At 36.0% G+C, this 25,344-nt stretch overlaps 1 protein-coding gene across 2 annotated transcripts in view; it reads right to left on the bottom strand.

Moving 5' to 3' along the window:
* The window catches only part of ADAMTSL1 (ADAMTS like 1), a 444,801-nt gene that overhangs the window by 310,953 nt on the left and 108,504 nt on the right, over positions 1-25,344 (bottom strand). The window contains exon 2 of one of the 2 annotated variants that reach the window (XM_065655435.1): positions 15,873-15,992. The exons of the other annotated variant lie outside the window; for it this stretch is intronic. Within the exon in view, the coding sequence (XP_065511507.1) occupies positions 15,873-15,992 (120 nt within the window). The remainder of the gene's footprint in view (positions 1-15,872; positions 15,993-25,344) is intronic. 2 annotated transcript variants of the gene reach the window in all.

Genomic DNA, 25,344 nt, shown 5'->3' with positions numbered 1-25,344 from the left:
AAAATAATTTAGATACTAGGAGCAATTTCTATTTCCTTCCTTGAATTTGGCGATACTAATAGCTGAGATTTGAATGCAAGGAAGGATCATGGCTTGACTACATGAAGGCTTTCTGACACTTCCCAAACCCAAGTCATGCTAAGCTACTTCAATTTTTTTTGATTTTTTTGCGATTATTTTTATAAGAGGATTAATAATTTACCAAGAATAAATTCTATGCACTCCTTCTAGATATAAAGGCTGGATTAACTCTTCACAACTAAACAATTAACCACAAACAATTTGATTTCATTTGTATGTATAGATACACTAGACCTTATAAGAAAGTCCAGTATCAGACAAAAAAAATTGAATAGACCCACGTTATTCTTCAATATGTATGAAGTGCTTGGCAGTAAGGCATGTAGGTAACCAGATGTTACAAAAAGTATTTACCTCACAAAATAGATGTTTATCACACATCTCAGATAAGGAATTCAACATAGCATTCAACTGATAATTTCACATAAAGCCCATCCTATCTTTTTTCCACCAGCCACTCATTGCTTTGGCATATTAGTTTATTTATTTATTTATTTATTCATAAATATTTATAATGAAAACACTCAAAAGCTTTTATTTCATTTCAGCCAGATTCAGGATTTTATTCTCCTATATTTTTGTTAAATTCCACTGTAAGAGACACCTTGCAATAACAGTCCATGCAATTGGTTTGTCATATCCATTTAAAATCAGATCTCTTGCAAATGCTGTGAAGCAGAAGTCCTTGAATATATAATCTTTTCCCACTTATAAGTAAACTTAATATTTCACCTGGGTATTTTTATTCCTAAGTACAAAACTTAAGTAGTCAAAATTTACTTCTACAGACAATGACACCAACAGATGCCACAATCCAATCTAATTTTGCTAATAAGAAATTTAGTGTATTCAAGCCACCTCTGTTTACTGTGTAGATTCCAGCTGATTACATCAAGGTAAATCAAATGGACTCATTTGGAAGAACAGATGGAAAAATAATAGTCCAAATAACCATGGAGAAATAATTATGAGTTTAAGAATAGTGATTAAGATGCTTATGGGGAATACACTATTTCTAGATGTCATCAAGAGGTTGCAAAAGGGATTTTCCAATGCCATGATCCAAAGAAAATGAAAAAGGTGTTTATTGAGAAAAGAACTGAGATGGTAGGAGAAAACAAGCATCCAAAACTCTGGGTGAAACAACAGTGAGATATCTGGGATGAAACCTGGTAGCTAGGCTCAGTTATGGCATATGATGATACTTCTGGGTAAGACTCAACTGTATGTACTTAATTACTTTGCATTTCGGGGCAAAAAAAAGTTTCAGACATTTTGTACCAGCTCGTCTTGAATATCTTGTACAAGCAAAACATAAATCGGCCTAAGCGTAGTCATAAAAAGAAAAAGACTGCAAAAGCAAATAGGAGAGAAAGAAAAAAAAAAGGTATCTGGTTATCTTTATTGTAAAGGGAAAAAAAAAGACTAAATCTGAATACATAAATAGGTAAAATACCTCTGCTGTAGATAATGTCATGGTCCCATTCCAACAAAAACAATGTTATAACACTTTTATGACTCTATCTTATTTTATTAGAGTTAAGCAGATCATTTCTGTGCACATGTAAATAACCTCTTTCGAGAATTAAAAATTTATAAATTATGCAGAATGGGAAAGTTCTGGGATATTTTACTTTGGCCTGTTAAGAGAACCTCTAGATCTCAAGACAGTTAGACCCATTCCTGTTATCTTCGAGCAATTCTGCTGGAAAATCTGTTCTAAATGAAGGGCCACAGTATAACTAGGTGGCCAATACATTTGTGCCAGAGGTAATCTAAGCCAGCTGACTCCATTGGAATCACTGTTCTCTCCGGCTCTGAAAATGGAAAATTCACTACTACTGAGAAGTTACCATGGGAGAGATTCCTCTGACCCTTTTTCACAGTGGATGAGATAGGGCTCAAAGAAAAGCGCCGCCAAGAGTTTTGATATAGTCTTTCTGTACAAGGTCATATATTGGGTATGTAGAATACATGACACCTTTTTCTTGCACTTATTCTTATTCTGCAGATTCTTCACAAAAGTGCATTTAGGGAGCGATTATTTCTAAAGGCCAAGGTCACAATCACAAAAGCATCTGTGTGTTCCCCAAGACTGAGAACTTGATTTCCATCAAGACTCCTTTGTCTGGGCGGCCTTCTGAACAGCAGGTTGCAAATGTAATAGCATTCTCTGCTGGTCTTTAGATTCATTACTGAGGAGTAATGATTTCATGCATTAGCATGTTCACGCTCCTTTATCATCAGCCTATCATTAGGCACATTTACATAGTATTCATTGCTCCTTATGCAGGTGTCTTTCAGGGCATTGACCATCTTTTTGAATGTCATCCTTTGTGCTTAAGTTCCACATAAATCCCCCAGAAAAAATATCAAGGAATTTCCCACATCCATTGCTTAAGCCTTTTAAAACTAGGATGAGTAAAACATTTAACAGTATGCTGAATAAAGCACTAAAGAATTTAATTTCCTGCTGTGGAAGTGGGAGTGATAAGATAATCTAAAGTAGCATCTCCCTTCCCAATATCCATAGTTTCTTGCTCACTAGTGTTTTAAAAAAATAATTCCTCAAGGCAGTAGCTTCTCAGCATTGCTCGATTTTTTTTTTCCTTTTACCTTTAAGACTATTCAGTTCTCAGTTTGATGACACATTTTTAAAATACTTCTATTAACAGCCGTCTTTTTACTGCATCTATCTTCATTAATCTCCATTATCATCCAGTTATAGGTCTCTAAAGCACTCAGCTCCTCTGCAGCTCAGAGGGCAATTCACTCCATATATCATTTCACACAGTCATTTATGACATTGCGTTTCTCAAGAGAGGAGGAAAGGAAAAAAGATTCCCGCAGTGAGATTTTCACTTGTAGCCCTACCTGAATATGCAACAGCAAGCAGCACACAGTAAATCCAGTATCTGGAGTCATACTCCTTAGCATTGACTTATTCACAAATGCTTTTTTTTTTGTATATAAAAGGAACAAAAAAACGCCAAGGAAGCTAATAAAATTACAGTTTAAAACAAAACCGATGTCATATAATCTTTTAAAAAGATACCTGATGTTAAATGGACTCGCCATTTTATACTTTTGCAACTTTGGAAAAAATACGATTTCCTTTTATTTTAAAGATTACTTTAAAACTTTTTTCAAGCATGGCTCTGCAACCCCCAAACTTGCTTTTCCGTTGTATCTTGAAAGTTAAGTATCATCCATTGTTTTATATATAACACTACTCTTTAGGAAAAATGCACATACTATTGATAAAATTGCAAAGGCAATGTCTTTTAGACAACAGAAATTCTATTGTTCATCTTCTGATGTGTTTTGCATTTTGTAAGAAAGCCTATTGAACATTGCAGATGGCAACTGATAGTTGTTGTTGTCTAAGAAATCACGCACTTGAATTGGTATTTAAATCACCACTATTGTGCTGTTTTCTCCCTTCTTTATAAAACCACTTAACAAATTATTGTAATAAACACTGTGAACAACACGAATCAGATTGATTTTATTGCATTGTTTATCTTAAAGATGATGCATGTGGAAAAACAACTATAGTTACTCAGAACTGGATCAACATAATCTTTTATTTGCAACATGACTTTAGAAGTTGAAATAAGTCTTTAGGATTTTTATCCTGTTTTCTGATTTCTGTTCTGTCCATAAGTCAAGCATTTCCACTGTAGAGACAGTATCTGTGTGCTGGACTGATATGTAGTCTTGTCATGCTGTCTTGGTCCTCTTCACAAGGTAAAATAGCCATCAGATCTAGGAACAAACTCTATGATAACATGGGACATTTGACACACATGTTCCTCACCTGACTGTGGCACAGGAAAGGATAAAAGAAATAGGCAAATGGCAACACAAAAATGGACAATGATTAGCAAGGAATAAATATGTGCCAATACAGGTGGGAGCAGAAGTCACAGGGCCATGGAAGACTGTAGCCTGAATGTGGAAGGAGGAAACATGCACTTGAGCAGGGATCCCAGGCAGCACAGCAAACAGAATGTAATTTTTGATGCACAAGAAAAACAGACATTTAAGGGTAGAGGAATCCATAAAATTGGAGGTTCCCATCCTGGAGACCTGCAGTTATGACTAGAATAGAGCTGCTGAAAAGTAGTATACATGCTGCAAAGACAACAAAAGCAAGGGGTATACACAATATGTCAATGACATCCAACCACCTTCTCCCAGTTTTGGGTCACTGTCATCTACAAAGCTTATCCTAGAACACTCCATTTCGCTAAAATTTGCTCAAATTGGTTAAAATTGTTCACCCGAAACATCACTTGGTCATGATAGCCTGTAAAAGAATAAGAAGAAACATACCTCAGATCATCATGTTCCCAGATAGGGACAATCAGTCATTCGGCTTGCTTTGGGTTGGTTTATAGAATGTAGAGTTGGAGTCATCCTGCTCCTCTGTATCTTTCCTGAGGTACTCATCCACTTTTCTCATGCAGCAGAATTTGCCTTGATGCTAGTGTCCCTCCCAAATCTTCACATGCTCAACTGTTTCAGGGTTTTTTTTGTAGTATCAGACTCACTGCCTGTTTCCAGACAATACTTGATGCCTTTCTATTCATCAGTTCATCAATTCAATCAATTTATGCCTTCTTTATTATTTCTTGCTACAATGGACATTACTGGTTCCCTACGCCTTTCCAACCTCCTATCTGTTTTTATTATTTCCTGTGACTACTTAATTTCCTAATGCCCAGATACCATCACAAAGACTGAGAAAAACATAGAAAATGAAGACCCAGAAGATGCTACCAAAGAGAACTGAACATGAAGTCAATTGCTATATATATCATAATTCATATCTACAACACACCAAGTGAATGCAAATTGAGCAACTAGAAACTATTAGGCTGGTGCAAAAGGAATTGTGTTTTTTGCATTGTTGAAATTTGCCATTTGATATTGGAATACATTCTTAAATAAATGTGGTTATGTTATATGTCATTTTAATGTGCTTTTCTCACTTTATGGGTTTTTGCTACTGACTTATTACTTGCTGATTATTTTATATTTATTTTAGACTATGGAAATGATGCCAGACAAAAAATAAATTTGAGTATTTTTCTTATTCAGGTTCAAAATGGGTTGTAAAGCAGTGGAGACAACTCACAACATCAACAATGCATTTGGCCCAGGAACTGCTTATAAGCATACAGTGCGGTGGTGGTTCAAGGAGTTTCGTAAAAGAGATGAGAGCTTTGAAGATGAGGAGCATAGTGGCTGGCCATTGGAAATTGACAATGACCAACTGAGAGCAATCATCAGTCAATCCTCTTACAACTCCACAAGAAGTTGCCAAAAAACTCAACGTCGACCATTCTATGGTCATCCAGCATTTGAAGCAAATTGGAAAGGTGAAAATGCTTGAGAAACGGGTGCCTCATGAGCTGACCAAAAACCAAAAAAAATCATTGTTTTGTTGTCTTCTCCTATTCTACACAACAATGAACCATTTCTCAATTGGATTCTGATGTGCTATGAAAAGTGGATTTTATATGACAACCAGCAACAACCAGGTCAGTGGTTGGACTGAGAAGAACCTCCAAAGCACTTCTTAAAGCCAAACTCGCATGAAGAAAAGGTCATGGTCACTGTTTGGTGGTCTGTTGCCAGTCTGATCCACTAGAGCTTTCTGAATCCTGGCAAAACCATTACATCTGAGAAGTAAGCTCAGCAAATTGATAAGATGCATCAAAAATTGCAATGGCTGCAGCCAGCATTTGTCAATAGAAAGGGCCCAGTTTTTCTCAATGACAATGCCTGATCACACATTGCACAACCAATGCTTCAAAAGTTGAACAAATGGGGCTATGAAGTTTTGCCTCATCCACCATATTCATCTGACCTCTTGCCAACCAACTACCACTTCTTCAGGCATCTCAACAATTTTTTTCAGGGAAAACGCTTCCACAACCAGCAGGATGCAAAAAATGCTTTCCAAGAGTTTGTCGAATCCAGAAGCACAGATTTTTATGCTACAGGAATAAACAATCTTATTTCTCATTATGGTTCATATTTTGATTAATAAAGATTTGTTTGAGCCTAGGTATAATGATTTAAAATTCACGGTCCAAAACTGCAATTACTGTTGCACCAACCTTATATCATAAAGTTAATTTTACATTCATGAAATGGTCTATAAGGATTTAACTACACAATTTTCCCTCTGCTATAAACTGTGCAAAGTCAGTGGAGCTTCCTAAAGTGATTTTTCTTCTATCCTGTATGCCAAGGCTTATACAAAGGATACAGTACAAAATAATTTTGTTAATATTGTTTTGAATAGCTTCTCATGGACATTTAGGCACACAGAGATACTAAAGGAAACTTAATGGCTGAACTGTATCTGTATATAATAGTGGGAATACCCAGCAGTATGTTGAAATGTGGCTTCGGTTACCTACAACATCAAGAAAACACATTTGTTACCACAATTAAAACAGTTTTTTGAAAAAAAAAAAGAAGTAAATGTCTGCATAAAGCAGCGAGGACATATTCCTACACTGTAAATTGATATTTTTTGTTAAAGCAGCAATTTAAATTAAAATGCAGGTCTGTTTTCTGACATTCAAAAAACCTATGCTATGCACTAAGCCAAGCAGACTATCAATTCAGAAACAAGAGGACTGAACAAATGCCTGCCCAATACACAGGATTTAGTTGTTGCTCTATTTCTTTCTTTCTCCCTTCATTGCTCCTTTTCAAGAAGTTTCATCAAAGCAGACCACTAGGTAATCTTGTTGGATTTTGAAACCATCAGAATCAAGTGGGTTTGAATTAATAATAAAAAATTCACTCACTATTACTGACCCATATTATTTCAGATCTCAAGCCTCCAAGAAATCCACCAGCTTAAGACAAAGAGGTAGAATAGGCTGATTTTTCTGCAGAGGAACGGAGAAATAAAAATCTCATAGAGCTGCTTCTGGAATAAATCACTCCCATATTTTCTTCTCTGTATGCTAAAACCAGAGAAAGATATACACATGACTTTTCCAGGCTATGTGGATCCAGCTTCACTATATACCAACCACTGTAGTTTCTAAATAGGCACAAAGTATCCAATATATCTTGCAGGTCCTTAGGCACATTTCTCAATGTATTTAAAACCAAATCTATTTGATTGTTTTAGATGCACCTATGGAAGACAGAATGCTTCATCAAGATGAATGTAAAAAGCTGAAAAATCCTTCTAAAACCTATTTTATCACAAGTCTGATGTAAATCGGAGAACTGAAGGCAGAAAAACAGTTCCTCTCCGATGAACCTGTCAGCAATGCATGCAGGAACAAAAGTTACGTCATTCCTTTCTTGCAACACAGAAATGCAACATTTTTTTTTTTACACAGGATGAGAAAGAAGCAAAAATCCTCATTGTGTAGAAGATTGCATCTAGAATTTTCAGTGTCAACTGAAGGAACTGGCTCTGAGTACTTAGACCACATTCAACCTATCATTTGCTCCCCATAAATACTCAATAAAAATCTTGATCCGAGTCTCAATCCAGAAGTTGCACTATGCAAAAACTGAATTCAGTTCACAGGGAGTGGTCAACAGATTTATTTCTGAGATCCATTACAGCATACGGAAGAATCACCTCTACACAAAAAGAACTTTCTTAGGGGTGAGTACTATATTGAAAAATGAATTCCTGGAGGGATGACACCCCACCTTTCCTTCTTGTCGAAACCTCACTAACTTCTGGTCCACGCAGATTAATTCCAATCATCAATATAAATAGGAATGGGAATAAATACCTATACTAGTACACTAAGATTCACAAAAGAAGGTTGTTCCAGTGCCCAGACTATTCCGCCTGATGAAGAGGGAAGAACGAATATTGTTGCTACTGAAGGTGATGAGGTAAGAATGACACAGAGCAAAAACCCACACGGAACAGAAATAAGCTTCCCATTCAAATAGTAATCTCTCTGTAGTATGACAAATAACTAGGCACTGTAGGCAGAAAAGTATTACAGTGGATGGACTAGATGATCTTTCGAGGTCCCTTCCAATCCCTAACATTCTGTGGATTGTCATTTAAAGGCTAGATATTATATGTCCTATAACTTGTAGCAGAATTTTTCTGATAAACCCACTGTTCAGACTCTACCAATAATCTTTTGCTCCTTACTTTCCCAAAAGTCTGCAAAAAAATGTGGTATGATCAGACTGACAAACATCTTGTTCTAAGGCATAACAGATTACAGCCAACATATTTGGATACAGGCCTGCACTACTAATCTGAAAATTACAAGTAAGGAAGAGAAGCCATGGAAAGCATACAGGAATAAAACTGAGGCTTGACTTGAATGTAATATTCAAATAAGGATTTAATAAAACAATTATGGAATGTTAATTAAAAATGCCAACAGATTAAACACATTCATCATGATTTAACAATTCAGTATATGGCAGCTGATTATTGAAACCACATTGTGCTTAACAGTACTGCAATTCAGGATGTGCAATTTAGGATTTATTCTGATTCTGTGGTCATCCATTCATAGCTTTAAAAGTAATTACCATTCTAAATCTAAATATTAGGTGCAGAGGAAATGCTACTAAACTGTTTTGCAAGCAGTGAATTGATTCTGACCATCTACAGGCTTTAGCCAGGTCTACAAACATACGTGCTGATTTCTTTATCTGAACATAGAAACACACAAGTTTTGTCTATAGGTATGCTTGTATAAAGTAACTTCTAAAAGTTTATGCTCTTGAATACCATTACTGTAAGCTTTATGGCAACCATGAGATGAGGATGACATTAATATCCTTAAAAAAAAAAAATAGACACCGAAGACACTGACAGTGGAGATGTTAGAATCAAGCCTTCTGACCTTCTGATCATTGGTGTAAACTATATAGCCATTCACCAGTGCTTTTTGCTGATACTGAAATAGGCAGCTTCCAAACCCTTTCGTCAATGTCCTAGACCGGAGGTCAGTCAAGAAACCAGGCCAGGGTATGATGGCACACATGCCAGCTAGGAAAAATGCAGGCATACAGACTTAAATTTAGGACAAGAAACTAAATTTAGACTCCAAACCATGCCAGTGATTTTTCAGTAGTATAATTTTTCTAGGACTAGTGCCCTGGCATAGCTTAGTGTGACCCAAAAAGGAAAAAGTTTAAGCATTTCTAACACACTTCTAATCCCTCTGATGTGCTACCTCTCCCTTAGATAGTCAAAGCTTCCTAGGCTGGATTTTTTAGCCCTCATCCTCAGGAGGCATCCTTGGCCCATGTGAACAAGCAATGGAAAAAAATAATCCCCTTTAATTTGCAGTGACGCTGAGAGGCATTGACCAAGGGCAGAGGCAGCAGACAGAGTCTCTGGTTAACTTGAGAGGCAGTGTTGATCCCAACGTCTCTGTGTCTATATTCAGTGCCTCTATGAAAGTTCTGTACAACTGGGAAGCAAGAGAAGCATTCTTGAAAAGCCTGTGGTTCTAAAGCATCACAGCCATAGTCAAGAAGTGTCTTTATAATTGCAGGAAAGCCAAACTGGTGTAAGTTGTGATTTCTTCCTCTAATCTGTTTCAGAGAACTCAGTAGTGAACATCTGCTGGCATGACTATGTTACTTCAAACATGGCATCTAAATAGGCATATGCAAATTATAAAGGGGTACGTGTGTGTACCTTTATCTGCAATTAGTTATATATGGCATATATATATTATATATACATATACAAAGAAAGAAAAAAAACTAACAGGACCTCAAAGATATACCAGCCTAACATAGAAATACGAAGGTACACTTGGTAAACTTGCAAGCAGCTAAAGCTATGCAACCACATATTTTACTAGCATGATCAGTTAGTATTTACAAAACAGAAAATAAGCAAATACCTAGCAGTAGAAAAAGGTATTCTTAGTCAAGGATGTAATCTAAGTCCAACAAAAATTAATACTTTCCTCCAAAATGTTTAAATGAGCCACTCATTTTCATCATCATTAGCTGTTAAAAGATTATAGCTTTCACTCATGCTTAGCCTTCTATAGAACAATTCAAGTTGAAATTCATGACCTCAGGTAGAGAAGAAAGTTTGGAATACCTCAGGTCAGTATCCTGTCTTCCTTGCTAGAGACCTTTTATACTATTCTTTGGTCTACTTGATGCTCACCCTTTACCTATTGTACCTTTATTAATAAATTCCATAAAAATTATTATATAAATTTTCCCAGTGATATAAAAACAAGGAATTTTTCATTTTAATGAAGTGAGGCCTTATAAAACAGTGACGTTTAGTGTTTCCTTTGAAAAGCTAGAACTACACATATTTTGAGTGTAATGAACTCATGCACTATTTACACCACAGTTTCAATTTACAGTTTCAAAAGACCTTTATTAAGATGCACAGAAGCAAGACTTGCACACATAGAGCATCCTCATATTGTATTAGTCCAAAATAAGCTACTAGTTATTTGAATTAAACTCATGTAGAGTGAAAACAGTGTAATGAAAAAAAAAATTCCAGTCCTTCAGTGAAACAAGCAGAAAAGCTACTTAATCTGATAGAAATTAGGGAAATTTTCAGTTGTAAGGAAGACGTATCTAGAACAGATATGAATAAACATAACTCTGTTTAAGTACTGTGGTAGACCAAACAGTGTTCTATATCACTACACAAACAGTGGCATAGTTGTGTTTCAATTTTTTGTTTTCCTAATGTGAGCAAGGCTAATAACTCAGTCCTTCTAAAAACAGCCTCCTTTCCTCCTGTGTCAACTCCAGCACTAGATACAGTCATGGGATAGTTTTGGCGGCCGTGGGACCTGGATTTAAGGCTTTGGAATGTTTTGGCATGGTTTTTTGTTTGCCTTTTTTTTTTTTTATCTTCCTGAGCAGGCGTGTCTTGATTTCCTTTCTGACAGAAAGGAAAAATATAGGAACAGGTAGGCATGCAAAACATTCAATGGTCATGCTTCTATTTTTAAAGACATGTAAATACTGTCATTAAGAGAGAATCAGAAAAATGGACAAGAAAGCATTAGAACCTTTTAGTATTTGAGTACTTGTAGACATTTAGAATTAAAGCAAGTGGGAAATGACAGTGGTTCATTCTAATTTTTGTTTTCAATGATGCACAGATCTCTAGAAATATGTAATACTTCCTCTTTTTTTAAAGCAAGTGAACCTTTAAGATTAAAAACCTTGATCAAATTAGAGTAACTCACTCGGGAGTAAACAAGTAACAATCTTCTAAAGTACAGACTGAAAAACATTTCAAAATATTTGTGGCAGGAAATTATTTTCACTGAAAACAGTCCATGCTCAAAATAGCAAGTGGATAAGAAGCAGTCACGAAAGTGGATTGAATTGTGAGACAGAAGTTTAACAAAATATTTTTTTAAAGATTACTGCGATATACTAAAACCTTGACAATTACTGTGAGAAGAGTAACACAAAGGATGATGTGAGTCACTGAAATCAGAACACAATTTGTCAGCCAGTGGCCGAATGATTTTTCTCAACTAATGAAACAGCTGAGTCAGGTTATATGGAAGAAGAGAACCTGACTATCTGCAGTCAAGTTTCCATTTCACTGAGAAAAATGAAAAGGCTGCTCTGATCTCTAAAGATAGGAGATTCTCCCATAGCAATGATGTTTAACCCATAGCCTAGGAGCACCCTGTTGTTCTAAAGAAACCAGGTGCTTATGGCATGACAGTGAGCTTCAGAGACCATGTTCTGCCATGCCATGCAGCTGCTACAGGTGGTCTGTTCCCTAATTGTTTCCCACTGCTTTCCTTAACACCCCAGACAAAGCCCCAGTTTGATCTTGATATCTCTGAGGGTATTATTTTCCAGACAACTCTTGAAGAATTCATGGTCTCCAGCTGCAAGCAATAATTCAGGCGGCTCTTCCTTACACCCCAAAATATTGAGGTCAATCTCATGATTTTGCCCAGACTCTTGATTTTCAAACAATTGGATTGGCAGCAACATACACAGAACTGTCCTAACTTGCACCAGGAAGATCTGTTCTCTACAAAGAGCAAATACAAGGTAAGACTAGTCAGAGAAGAGTTCCTTCTATCATAAAAGCTTTTTTCTTTATCTGTCATATCAGCAATTGCATGGTGTAGGGCCTGTAATTACTACAGTCTCATGATTTCCCATCCCTAAGGAGCTCGAAGCTGGATTTTGAAGCACAGTTTTATAACCATTTAGAAATATGTGATCTTTGGCTGAGAAGCTTGTAAATTCCTTAGTCAATGGGCTGAGCATCCTCTACTCTTACACATCAACTAATTCAGAATACAAAGTAAAAGAAACAGTATGGCTGAAAAAATAACATAAATAAATGTTTATGATAGTTCAATTTTGAAAATTATCCCCTCCATCTGAAATGGATAAGGAATACACTGTAAATACCTTCCTTTGTTAGTGTAACCTCGGTGATTAGCTTTGAACAAGACAGAAAACTCTAATAATATAAATCTTCCTGTGGCTTCTAGTAATTCCCCTCCCTTGAGTTAATGATGGTAGAGATACACTAATAGACTTGGGCTTCAGTGCTTATATTGAAATGGAAACTCTAAGACCTAATGGCTATAGTATTAAGAGGCTGTAGATATAGGATAGAAATATAATTGAAAGACAAGGAAAGCACCTCTGTGAGCCATTTCAATGACCATGATAAAGCCTACAGATCGTAGAAAGAGGGCATCCACTATGGTACAGCAAAAAGGGTGACTTACTCTTCTGTATTCTTCACTGGACATTGACTATCACCAGCTAAGATATTTGGGCTAACATACTTCTTAACACACAAGCTTGCAAACAATTGCTTAAAACTGCCTCACCAGTAGTTAGTGTGAGTTATCTCCTCATTAAGTGTATTCGTTGTAGTAACTGGTTACAAAAAGCACAGGCTTTTTTGATCTCTCCAACTTTTGCTGGGATTAGCAAGGTATAATAGCATCATTGCTAACAGCTTTAATGCACAGGCCCAGAAAGCTATACACATCTGCTCACTGACTGTGGCCATTCTCTCATTTATACCATAAAAGACTTATCTGGCACCTCTGTATAGGCATCTATTCTCCCAAATGGTTATGGAGTTATGTGGATATTACTTTTTGAACATCAGAAGAGAATCAGCCTTTTTGGATGCTCTCAGCTACCCACAGAAATAGCCATGCATGCTTTTTCTGAACAGTGAACACATGTTCTTTAGACAATAACTTCTAAATCAGGATCACCAGCCCGCATTTTCCCAGAAAGCATCAAATCAGGGGAAAAAAAGAAAGGTTGAAGACTTTTATAAATGATAATTAAGACACTAGCTGCACAGCTTTCCCTGAGGTTGTGTGTGCACACTGCTTTTGAAAAGCTGCGAACAGGTAAACCTACCCTGTGTTAGTCACAGGACTCCTGAAAAGAACCAAGAGATTTATATGGGAAGTATGACAAAAGAGGCTGTTTTCTCTGTGTCTTTGCAGTAGATTTTCTCATTAGATACACCATAATTGCAGTGGAAATTACAGGAAAAAAGGATTGGTCCTGTGAGTTGAGAAAGATTGGTCCTGAAATACAGCTTGTGCTTTCTTTCTGGAAAACTATACTCTATATCTCTGCCACTGCAACAATTTTTCTATCACTCCAGCCAAGATATTTGTAATCATGTACTTTCTGTTCTTGTAGATGCCTTACCTGTTATCTTCAGCTTGACAGACAAAGATGCTGAGCACTCACAGTCACATCTGAGGTCAATAGTTCCCCTCTGAACTTATTGCAATGTCATGTGAGGTGAATTGAAAAAGATGGATCCTCGTGTCTCAAACAGAGCACTCAAGAATAGTAGATGCTTTTGATATTAACGTCTGTGAGCCTCTGAGAATACATCCACAAAACAAGAATACCCCGTATATGCCACAGAAATTTAGGAAAACAAATACCCCCGGAGAAGTATTCTTGTTGAAATTAACGCTTGTCTTTGAAATAAAGGCTGCATAGGACACAGTAAACAAGTCATACACATACAGTTAAAGTATTTCAGCTAAAATACAAAAAAGTTACTTCAAGCTCTCCCATACTACCTATGCACTACCGAATCACTCATGCAGAGAAACCCATATATACTTCTGTAGTTGAAGATGGTATCACAAAGAGATTAGGTTGGAACAAAAATTCCTTTAATCATATCTAAATTAAGATTGCAAAGTCATAATTTCTGTGCAATATTCTTTCAGTGTAGCTGTGTTTTCATACACACAGAGCTGCAAAGAAGGATCACAGGAATCACACATCATCATTTTGCAATAATAATAATAAAAGAACACTACCCTGAAGTCAAATCTATGAATAATTTGAAGAGTACTTGATGGTTGTGTGAACACAATCACCACACACTTATAAACAGGCATAAGACCAGCACAACTCAGAAAACAACAAACCAGTTCACTGGTATTGACAAATTGGTAACAAAATGCTGCTTGCTTCTCTGGACTACAGAGAATAAATGGGTTTAATGAATAATAATTTCAGCCATAGGCTAGCGAAAGACTGGCACTCTCTGTACAAAGAATATTGTCCTGGCATTAAAGTAGTTGCTTGATACCATCCTGAACTGCCATAAAATTACCCACAGTGGTAGAACAAAGCATTGGTTTTGCCTGATTTGAAATCTCTTTTAGCAGTTGTAAAGCACTAAGCATAACTGAGAGTCTGAGAGTAGACGGATTAGCACAAACACAGTGGATCATTTAATGCCTTCACTCCTTTTGTTTACTGGATTCTTTGGCCTGAGCAACAAGACTTATCAAAAGACATCCACGCCACCCTTCCAAAGTCCTAGGTCTGCATGCTCCCACCAATGATAAGTGGCTAACATTCACGCATGAATCAAGAAAGGTAACTTCAGGCATTGCCCTCTGAGGCTATGAGAAAAAATTGATTAAAAAGGCAGTAAGCACGTCTGTGCCAACACTTAATTATTCTAGAATCACTGTCCTTTTATTTTCTTATCCTACAGAGTCTTTATTTTGAACTTTAATCCCTAAAATACATCACTAATTTATGGTAATATCAGACACTACTGCACCACCACTTCTGTTAAACCACAGTGTGTTGGACATCACAATATATTGGTGCTTGAAAATGTCATACCTATAAATGTACCACAGTTTAAAATCAGCTGGCTTGCTATATTTCATATTAAAGCATGGCTCCAAGTTCTTTGCTTCCACATGCTATTCTTCAAAACACATCAGAGAATTATCTTCTACAAGACATGAAATCCTGCAGACCTGAAACAAGTATCTTGCCAGGCATATATAGAAGACAGTGAAAATCTGTTTTTCATAAAACGCTTTTCCCTGTTTGTTACATTCCTTGGTGCACTTTATAAAATCATTATTTTCAAAGCATTATTTATTTTTTACATAAACTGTGAATCTAACTTTACTCGTTCATATTTAATAAAAATAATCTCTCTTTGCACGTGCAAATCAAACAATACTAGCAAATTAGACTGCCAGAATTTTGAATGAGAAAATTTTTCATTAGAAAACAAAAGACCGATCTGTGATTCTTTTGAAAATGTATGTCCTTAAAATGAAACCTAATATGCATTTGACACCTATCCTGTGAACAAGTCTTTATTTACATGGACATTTCTGTGTAGCAAACCTAATTTTGTAACTTCCCACAAATTAATGAAGCACAATGAAAGATCTATGAAAAAGTCTGTATTTCTGCAAATATTTCTGATCAAGTATTTTAGAATAATGGAAGACTCCTACCGGATCTTCTGTTTTGTGGTTATGCAGCAAATCAGACAGGAAATCATCATGAAGACTATCTCTCCGAATCAATGTAAATTCACGTAGGAAAACTGCTTCTTGATTTTGGTCTCCACAAACCTAGAAAGACAACATGGTATTAGGAAAAGCAGCATTCTAATTCTGTCATGGACACAATAATAATATCCAGATAAATCAAACTGGAAGATTAAAATGTACATTAATGGCCCTTTCCTTTCCATTAACAAACTCATTCTAACCAGTCTGCATTGCCATCAATCGAAACATTTAAAGAAAGTTAGTAAAATAATTAATAACTGCCATTTACATGAGATCCTGTTGTAAAATAAGTTTCTGTGTTGTTACTTACAGTCTATAAGGCAGTGAACAGTTAAAACATCTTTTGAAAAATGTGAAATTAATATTTAGAGTGTATTTTTTCTTTTGGGAACAGATCATGTTTGTCCAGCATTTTGATGGCTCTATTGTATGAAGTTAGAGCTTAAAACTTCTGAGGGACAGAAAAAAATTATCTATGGGTTCTTTGGCTAGCAAACTTAAATATACGCATGCATTAAAACCATTTTAAACTAACTTTACATCTATTGTTTTCAAGTTTAGGAATATATGTAAGCTACTTGAGAAAGGGGTTGTTTCTTCCGTAAGTGCCTAACCAATACTTATCAAATGTCCTAGTTACTACTATGGAATTTTTTATAGTTGAAATGAATAATGAAAACAAATCCACATCATTATTGATGCTCCCATATGCCTTTTTTCTCTGTTTCTCCATGCTAAAGAATGATTTTTTTTTTAATATATAAAGGAAATTTAAAATGTTGGAAACTTGTGTAATTTTGGGGAGGAGTTTTTGACCTGTTAATGGAATATGCTGCTTTTCATTAGACTGACTATAAGGAATTGCACTACAGGTGAAATATCCATAAAAGTTGCTAGCAACCAGGAAGAGGGAGGAAAGTTACTGGAAATCTAGTAGGTTTTTCAGTTTTCAGCACTTCACAATGTATTTTCAAAGTGACAGCTTGAGAGAAGAGTATATTTTATCAGAGTGCCCAGGTAAGAATATGTTGTACTTTACAAATTTCTGTATTTTACAATGGTGACTGCAACTCTAGTATGAATTAGCCAAGTGTAACAATCATAATTTAATTACATGCAATACTGATTTATCTTCCTATAAAGATATGTGAGATACACATGCATGGTAATCATTGAGTTTGGAGTTTCTGGTTATCTTTTTCTGTTTCTTCATCTGAAGGACAAGATACTATAATCAGGAATGGTACACAAGGTAATCCCTTATGTATTTAAGATAAGCACAGGACTTACAAAATGGACTGTTGTTATTACTCAAAACTGCTATTTATTTTACTAAGAAGAAAGTCCATGCTCTGCTGCTTGTATTATGCAGATTTCTTGTATTCATCCCTTTGCTAGCCAGATGCCATAATTATCCTGGCTCTACTTATCCCAACTGAGAAGGTCAGAGTAAAAAAAAGGCCTAGAAGCACCACAAATATGAGATGCAGTGTCCAAGGAGAGGATGACGTACAGATTTGCCTTGCCACTCCCTACGAGTGAGTTGGTATTTCTGTTTGGGAGGAGGCAGTCCTCCCTGCCAGCTGGGAAGTGAGATCAGAGATGCTGCAGAGCTTGTGCAGCTGTAATGAGTTGAGTAGAAGGAGATGATCTAAAAAAATTGAAGTGGGGGATGGGAATATCTTAATATGAAGTGAGTAATGGGAAGAAGTAAGAGTTCCTGAATCCAAGATTTATGCTGGTTAACATAGCAGACTTTTTCTTTTATGTAAGCCTCCTGTCTCTAGTAGTAACATAGAGGACACCTAATTCTTTTGGTTGCTTCAAGCTTCTTTGCTGTAAATTTCAAGGGTTTTTTTAAAAAAAATAAAAAACAAAAAACCAAACAAACCAAACCAAACAAAAAAAACCCCCCAAAAACCCACAACAAAACAACACATCACCAAACTGCCTTCCATAGAAGCAACAGAGTTTTAGATGTGTGGAGATTTAAAAATTATACTTAGCTTGTCATCTTGTGGATAATGTTCAGAGATGCACTCACTGATATTGCTCTTATATTATTGAGTTACGGCAAAGAAGAGTCCTCAGGGATATCAGAGGAAAAAAACAATGAAAAAGAATCATAGAATAGTTTAGGTTCAAAGGTCAGCTAGTCCAACCCCCCCTGCAATGAGCAGGGACAACATGCATGTATGCAAAAGAAAAAGAAGCCCTGCTACTGACCCATGTTCTTTCTGTAATAAAAATTATCAAGAAGTAATTATCTTACAAATAAAATGTCCCTGAAACATCTTGTATTTCATAAAAATGTTTCATACCACAAGTGGCAAAAAATGTTCAACAATAAAAGCTATTTCAAGAAATTGTAGTTTTAGTTAACTTTTAAGTAACATACTCATGATTTTAAGCACTTATAGTCAGCAAATATAATACTAAAATTATTATTAATTAGGTTTTCTTACAATTTTGCGCATCTAACTTCAGAAGTCAAATTACAAACAGGGTAAAATAGTCACTTCCTCACCAATGATTCACCTTCCTACTTCATTTATTTTTCACCTGTACAAAAATACCCCGATTCTGCAAAATCTTTTCTTATAAGAGCAGTCAGCTTCCTGCTATTACAATTTCTAACTGGTTTTCAAAGAGAAACCAAACCTGCTGAAGTACTGTATTGTCTTCCTAAGTTACCAATAGTTAAAATGAAGTCTTCGTAAAGAATGCATTTGGAGTATAAATAATCTCAATAAAATATTGCTAACCTTTAAAACTTAACTATTTAGCAGATCAATATGAATGCTTTAAATGCTGACTATTACATGGGAGGGAAGTAGATGCCAGAGGCACTATTCAAGAAGAATTGGCAGACCAAGAAAGTAAAAAAAAGTCATACAGAAACTGAGATGAAGCAAGAAGATGAGGAAAAAAAACCAAACAAGAGCAGCAAGAAAAACATGATTTTTTTTTCTTTACTCAGCAATTCTGAGTAATAAAATCTTGAAAAAAGGAGACAACTGAAAAACACACAGTCATCTAAAAATGGTTATTCTCCTCTTGATTTATATTGTTTAGTTTTCTGCTTTGCACAGTAGTTCCTCCTGAATTCACTGTAATTTATACATCTGCCAAAGAAACTTAGTCCTTATAGAGTATGGCCATCCTTACTGAGAGAGCTGGAATCAATCTGTTTAAGATGAGTGTCAGTAAATTGGATTAATATCCGGAAAGACTGTTTTCCATTTTTCAAGTTTCCTTGAAGTCTTGGCTACATACATATCACCATTTCATTATCTCAGGAAAACTATTATCATTGTAACATGGCAACCACATCTCTCATCTCCGTTCCTTCAGTTTATGATCAGATGAGCTTAGAAAACAGTCTCCAAAAATAAGGCAACTGAACCCTTCTTAAGCAGTGAGTAAACCATATGAAGAAAGAGTGTCCTGGCAGAAATCCGACCTTGAGCGGCAGCAATCATCATTAGCAATATGCAGCTTTTGAAGAACCTCCAAAGAACATTGGAAAGGGGGTTTCACTAGCGGATGCATGAAGATCAACAGCATAACACCAAAGTTGCTCAGTGTTACAGAGGAGACTTATAAAATTGAGGTGAGACAAAATTCCAGCAAACATCAAGCAATAATGTTTTTCTTGGTTTAGCTCAGTCCCTATCTTGCTCAGAACACGGTTAAAAAAGAGTTGTTTAGATCTAGTTGTGTGAGTCCATGGGTCAGAAATCTTTGAGGAGTCAGGCAGAGGTATACGGAATTAGAAAATAAAAGCCCTAACGCAAACTAGAGGTTGGAAGGATGCACCCGAGACAAAAGAGTCTAGGTTTTCTTGCACTTGAGTACTGGCCCACTGTGGAAGTAACTTCATTAATTTTGCAGTGAGCAGCAATAAAGTAAACTAGTAATAATTCTTTGTTAGCAAGGTGTAATAATGATGCTTTGCTGAATTCAGAAGGCACAGAAATAATAACTCAGGCCAGCAATCTGATGCAAATAATCATGGTACCTTCTATAGCACCTTTCTCAGCACAGAGGCTGAGACATTCCAAAGTATCTCACTCACAAAGCAGAAATATCAGATGTGGCCTCAGATATTTACAATTAACTATTTGGGCACATCCCAGGAGTAGTTGCTCAGTCAAAGCTTTTCTTATTTTGGATATTCAAAGCCCTAAGCACCCAGAAAAATTATTACTAACTTCAAAACTTGAGAAAAAAAAAGTGACCTGGCTTATTAAAAATGCTTCTTCTGACAAAATAACTTTAAAAATCAGGTTCTTTAAGCTTCGTGGTTTTTCAAGAGGCCAAAATGTCTTTACAATGATAAGAAGGATTACTTTTCCTTATTAGTACTATTCTTAGGCATGAATCTCTTGGGTTTTACAATGCAAACAAATTAGAACATTGTGCATATGACAGAAATTAAGGTATTAGATAATAAAAAGGTAGCAAAGACATTTATAGTGAGGGGTGAGGAATGCAGACTTTTAACAAGTCAAGTTATCGTACATGCTTTTTGGTTTGAACTCCACTCTGAACAGCATAGCAACTTGCGCATGTATTTCAACTCCGAATTACTTTCAATGAAAGCTAAGAACATTCCACTGTATCACCTAAGTGAAAGAGTGCCACACTTTTGTGCAGGTGACAAGAGCTTTACTGCATCCCTCAGCCCTGCAAGACACAAACATGTAAGAAGGAAAGGCATCCTAGAAGACCCACAGGTGCATGTCAGCAGTTGCTCGCTGTCAAATGAACTTGATTAGTATCACTGGTTTCTCCATGAAATGTTTAACACAATCTCAGAGGGAGTTCTGAAACAAGGAAATTATTATTGTTGCCTTTAATCTTCCATGGTTTCGTGCTGAAGTTTTAATTCAGATTTTCTTCCTTTATTCTCCAAAAAGCAATTAGGGTGGGTAAGGAGGGGTAAGAGACCAATATCAGGTACCAAACTTAGAAGTGATGATAGTCTGGCTCCACATCTTAATTCTGAAAGCTGTTTGTCTTTACAGAAGTCCACGTAAGAACTGTAAACATGCAAAGATTTTACAGCCTGATTTTGCACTGTTAATCATTCTGAATTTTCATTCCTCCACAAAGAGACCGAAATCTATGCATAGTTTGAAATCTACTCTATATGTTTCCTTCTGGGGATGTCTTGGGTATGAGTACACTCTTTTTCAGAGGAATACATGCAAAAGAGATACTACCTATTTAATTAAGGACAGCACTCTCTAGATGCTATGTTTCTGTATTACACATTAATACACTGGTCATTCAGAATGTTCAAAATTTTCCAAACAGATTTTCTAGGCCCCATAGGGTAATAGGCAGACCCAGGTAATCAGAGAGACTGTGTCAATGCATTTGTAATAGGGTTGATAATTTGAAGCCTTTACTATAATGAAGTCAGCTTTTGCTTTAAACTAAAGACTAGAAGAATTTATGTCTAATGTGAACTGAGAGATAAGGCAGACTCTAAATCAAAAACCTGATTTTTAGGCAGAGATAGTCCAGCTTAGACTTTTTACTCTCTTTCACCATTGAGTTCTCACAGATAGAACTAGGGTGGTGAAGTGGATTGCTTTCCCCATGAAAACTCCCTTCCCTTCTATAAATTAAATTCTGTTTGAGTCCAAATAAATCGTTTTCTTACCCAAAGCCTTTTTTTCTTCTATTTTTGTGAGGTCAGACAAGAAGATTTGTTTCATTTCTAGGCCACTGTAACAAAATTAAAGGAAACCGTGGACTATTGTAATCTGCCACAGGTGACAAGGTTAAGTTCCCAGTGACCCCATAGCTGAATGATAATTTAGGTCATGTAGATGTAGATAGCTTTTACATGAGCATCTCCATTACTGGCATGATGGACAGTCACCTACTGGAGTGATGTCACTATACAGAAAACATTTAACACCACATGAGAAGGCAGGAGAAAAGTCACGTAATATTACACATGATTCTCATGTAGTCAAAGCATGAAGGAAGTCTATAAGAAAGTAGCCAGATTCTTATGATATTCTCTGTGTTTTCTTCTCACTTTAAATTCCTTGTTACCCTTGAAAGTAGTTCAGCTTCTCTACTGAAGGTAGAAAAGACTATTCCAGGTCTAAGCTAACTGCTATCAACACGATTTCTTCATATCTTTGCTCTTAGTTTGGTTTGAAGATGAGTTCTCTTGTTCATGCAGAAGTTCATGAAGTAACCTTTAGAAATTAGATTCCTAGCTTGCTTTGGCTTGGATAGTTAGTAGGTATTTCTTGCCTTACAACTCTTATATTTTATGGCTCTGATTCTCAGCTTTCTTTTAAATGATGAAAGGGTTGTCTAGATTTTCAAATTAAATCAATCCTAAACTAGCATTTTTCACTACTGAATTATCATCTTCTGATGCCTCAGAATAGGATTGCATGGCCTGAGAAGGATAGGTTATATGACAGAAACAAACAAATAAATCTTTACCACTCTGGAAAATATTTTTTTCCTGAGACCTGAATATCAACGATATTGCTTTCTGATTCCAGTCTTTCCAAACAGTGGTTATATTATTGTTTCTGAATTAACAGCCTGTCTCTTAGGAAACTGGTGAATGTTTGTACCGGTTTTGTAGGTTTAGAATTTTTTAAAGACAGAAAGAGGTTCTTATTTGGCTTCTCTGAAGATACTCACAAAGTGCCCCAAAAATACAAACCCAAATAGCAATTTATTTCCCAAGGGAATGTTTTATTCAACAGTGAAATGTTCCCACCAGAAATCTTTTTGCTTGTCTTGAAATATATTTAATCTTTTTTTCTTTCCTCTCTGCCTTTCCACAGAGACTGAATTCATTATTATCTTAATGGTAATGCCCTGACTTCTTTTAAAGCTCTGTGAAGGAAATGTGGCTTTGTGCTAATTATTTTCAGTTCTTAAACAGACACAATAGAAAAGTCTGGTTAATGTATTCATTGAAGGAATTATTTAAGCTCCATTTCAGTCTTATTATAAATGAACAAAAGAAACAAAAAGTGATTTGCACTCAAGAATTACAGCATGAAGTGTCCCTCAAACAAAACCACCAGCTACTAACATCTCGGACAGACATTAGCAATGATGGGGATAAATTTGTAAAGCATGCACATGCCTACACTTGACCCACAGTGTACCAACAAGGGAGAAAGCCAATATGGCCCCATTAAATGGAGTGGCAAAAATGCAGAATGCAAAAAACCACTTCAATTCTCCTGCTGCCAAGCAACCTTGGCCAAAAAAGAAGGTCGGGGTGGGGGAGGCAAGGGGGTGGAAGTTGGGAAGTGGAGAAAGAATAAGGGGGAAAAAAAAGGAAAAAAAAAAAAAAGAGCAGCAGATTGTGGAAAAAAAAAGCTGAAGCTGAAGTCACATAGACGCAAACAAATCAAAGTTGTAGAATTCCCTTAAAATCCTGCCGATTAGAAAGTTCTTTCTAGCTGTAGTTTACACAAAATGCACAGATCTGAGAAAGTTTCATGAACAAAAGCTGAAACGATATTTGAGAATATTATCTAGTTTCTCAGTTATTGGATACACAAGAGATGGGTATGACTTGTGTTCACCAAGCAAGTTTTTAAAAAATTCAAAAAGACTACTGTCGTTTGAGCAAGACTGTGTCTGAATTCAAGCCAGATTTGCTTTCCAAAACATGCCAAACAAATACTGTTGTTCAAAATACTCCAAGTAGACATACACATTTAAATGTGACACATAATTAAAGGAAACCAAGACACACAGTCTGGAGAAATTTTCTACCACTTGCTTTGTTGCCTCATTTGGTTGACCATCAACAGGTTAGCAATGGTTAACTCCACTATAATTTTTCAAAAGGTGAATCAGTTTTAAAATGTTCAGAGTCAGTATGTGCCATGAGAGAAAGTGGAGCAAGTAAGAGCTGCAGTATGCTCATTTATCAACAAATGTTGTTGCTGACCTGCAATTTCCACCTGAAGGACCAAATAGACAACGAACTATGCCAAATTGCATGAAGAACAATCACCTGGGATTCTCAAGATCGGTCATTTCCAAATGTTATCAAACCAGCAGTACCTGATTTCCAATAATTATTAGCATGAAAGAAAGCAGAAAACAAGACCTACCACTGTTTGGCAAGGTATATAATAATTAGCTGGACACACAATCTAATTATTTATTGCTTGGTATTTTTGTACACGAGAGAAAACATGGTACTAATACAACTTTTCTGTAGTAAGGAAAAAACAAAAACCAAATATGCATCCAGGAAAATAATTAGCTTAGACCAAATAATTTTAAGAAGTTGTTGTTCTTCCTCATTGAATCCCATTGCTCAGTTTTTTTATTTCGGCTGAACTACAGAATATTTAAAGCTTCCTTCTTCAATTTTGGCTGAGTTTTGGAAGAGAAAACTTTCAAGTTCTCCAGAATCACTTCCTCAGTCTTCCTGGGCACTCTGAGGACAATATTTTCCTCATGAAAATCAAATTTCACGATGATAATTTTCACATTTTCTTCAGAACTGGAATCTTGGGCTTTTGTAACCCAGGACCAATGAACACCAAAAAACTTCCAAGCAACGGAATCAAACTACTCACTCTGTTTCTTTTTTTTACAATTAAACTTTATTATAAAACAGAATAATGACCTCTGTAAAAAATTAATTGAGCTGACATTATGGACTTGGGCTCAAAGCCTAGTTAAACAAAGTTCAAGTACTGTGGTGGAAGGTCTGTTTATTTTGTTGTGTCTCTACCATACTAATGCAAAATAAGTTAATTATCACAACATAATTATTCACAAGGTGGGGTTCTTTATGCAAACCATATTTTGCTCATTACAGTCTTGTCATATTGTTGGGCCTTTGACCAGCTGTCTGCTTTATTAGGGACTAGAACTTCAGGAATGTTCTGGTAGACCACTGATGGGTATTTAGGACATTTATACTATTTTCTGCTAATCAAATAATTCAGTATTTACAGCAAGCTAAATACTTCAAATAGCCAATGCAGACATTAGAAAACAGTAGTAACACTATCTTTATGACCTGAAATTCAATCAGATACATATCACTTATCTCATATCTTCATAATAAAGCATTGCAAATTCTATTCAGTCCAGGTGAGTATGCTTTTTGTTGGCTGGGTAGCTTAACTACCATTTTTTCCATCAATACAATGATTTGCTTTGTTTCTGTTTTGAGAGCAGATTCATAAGCTTTTGTGACAGCTTGCACAATGCTGAAACAGAAGCCAGGATCTTCTCATGCTTGTGAAATATTAAGACATCTGGTAAGAAAAGTATCAAAATGAGTAGCTTAGTGGCATGAGATTTCATGTAAACCTTTCCATGGTGATTGTCCTTGTATTAGAAGACTTAATTCATAGACTCTGAGGAATATTCTTTCTTC

The sequence above is a fragment of the Caloenas nicobarica genome, chromosome Z, assembly GCF_036013445.1.
Source record: "Caloenas nicobarica isolate bCalNic1 chromosome Z, bCalNic1.hap1, whole genome shotgun sequence".
Lineage (NCBI taxonomy): Eukaryota > Metazoa > Chordata > Aves > Columbiformes > Columbidae > Caloenas > Caloenas nicobarica.
The sequence above is the reverse complement of the archived record's forward strand: the minus strand, read 5'-3'. Positions and strand labels throughout refer to the sequence as shown.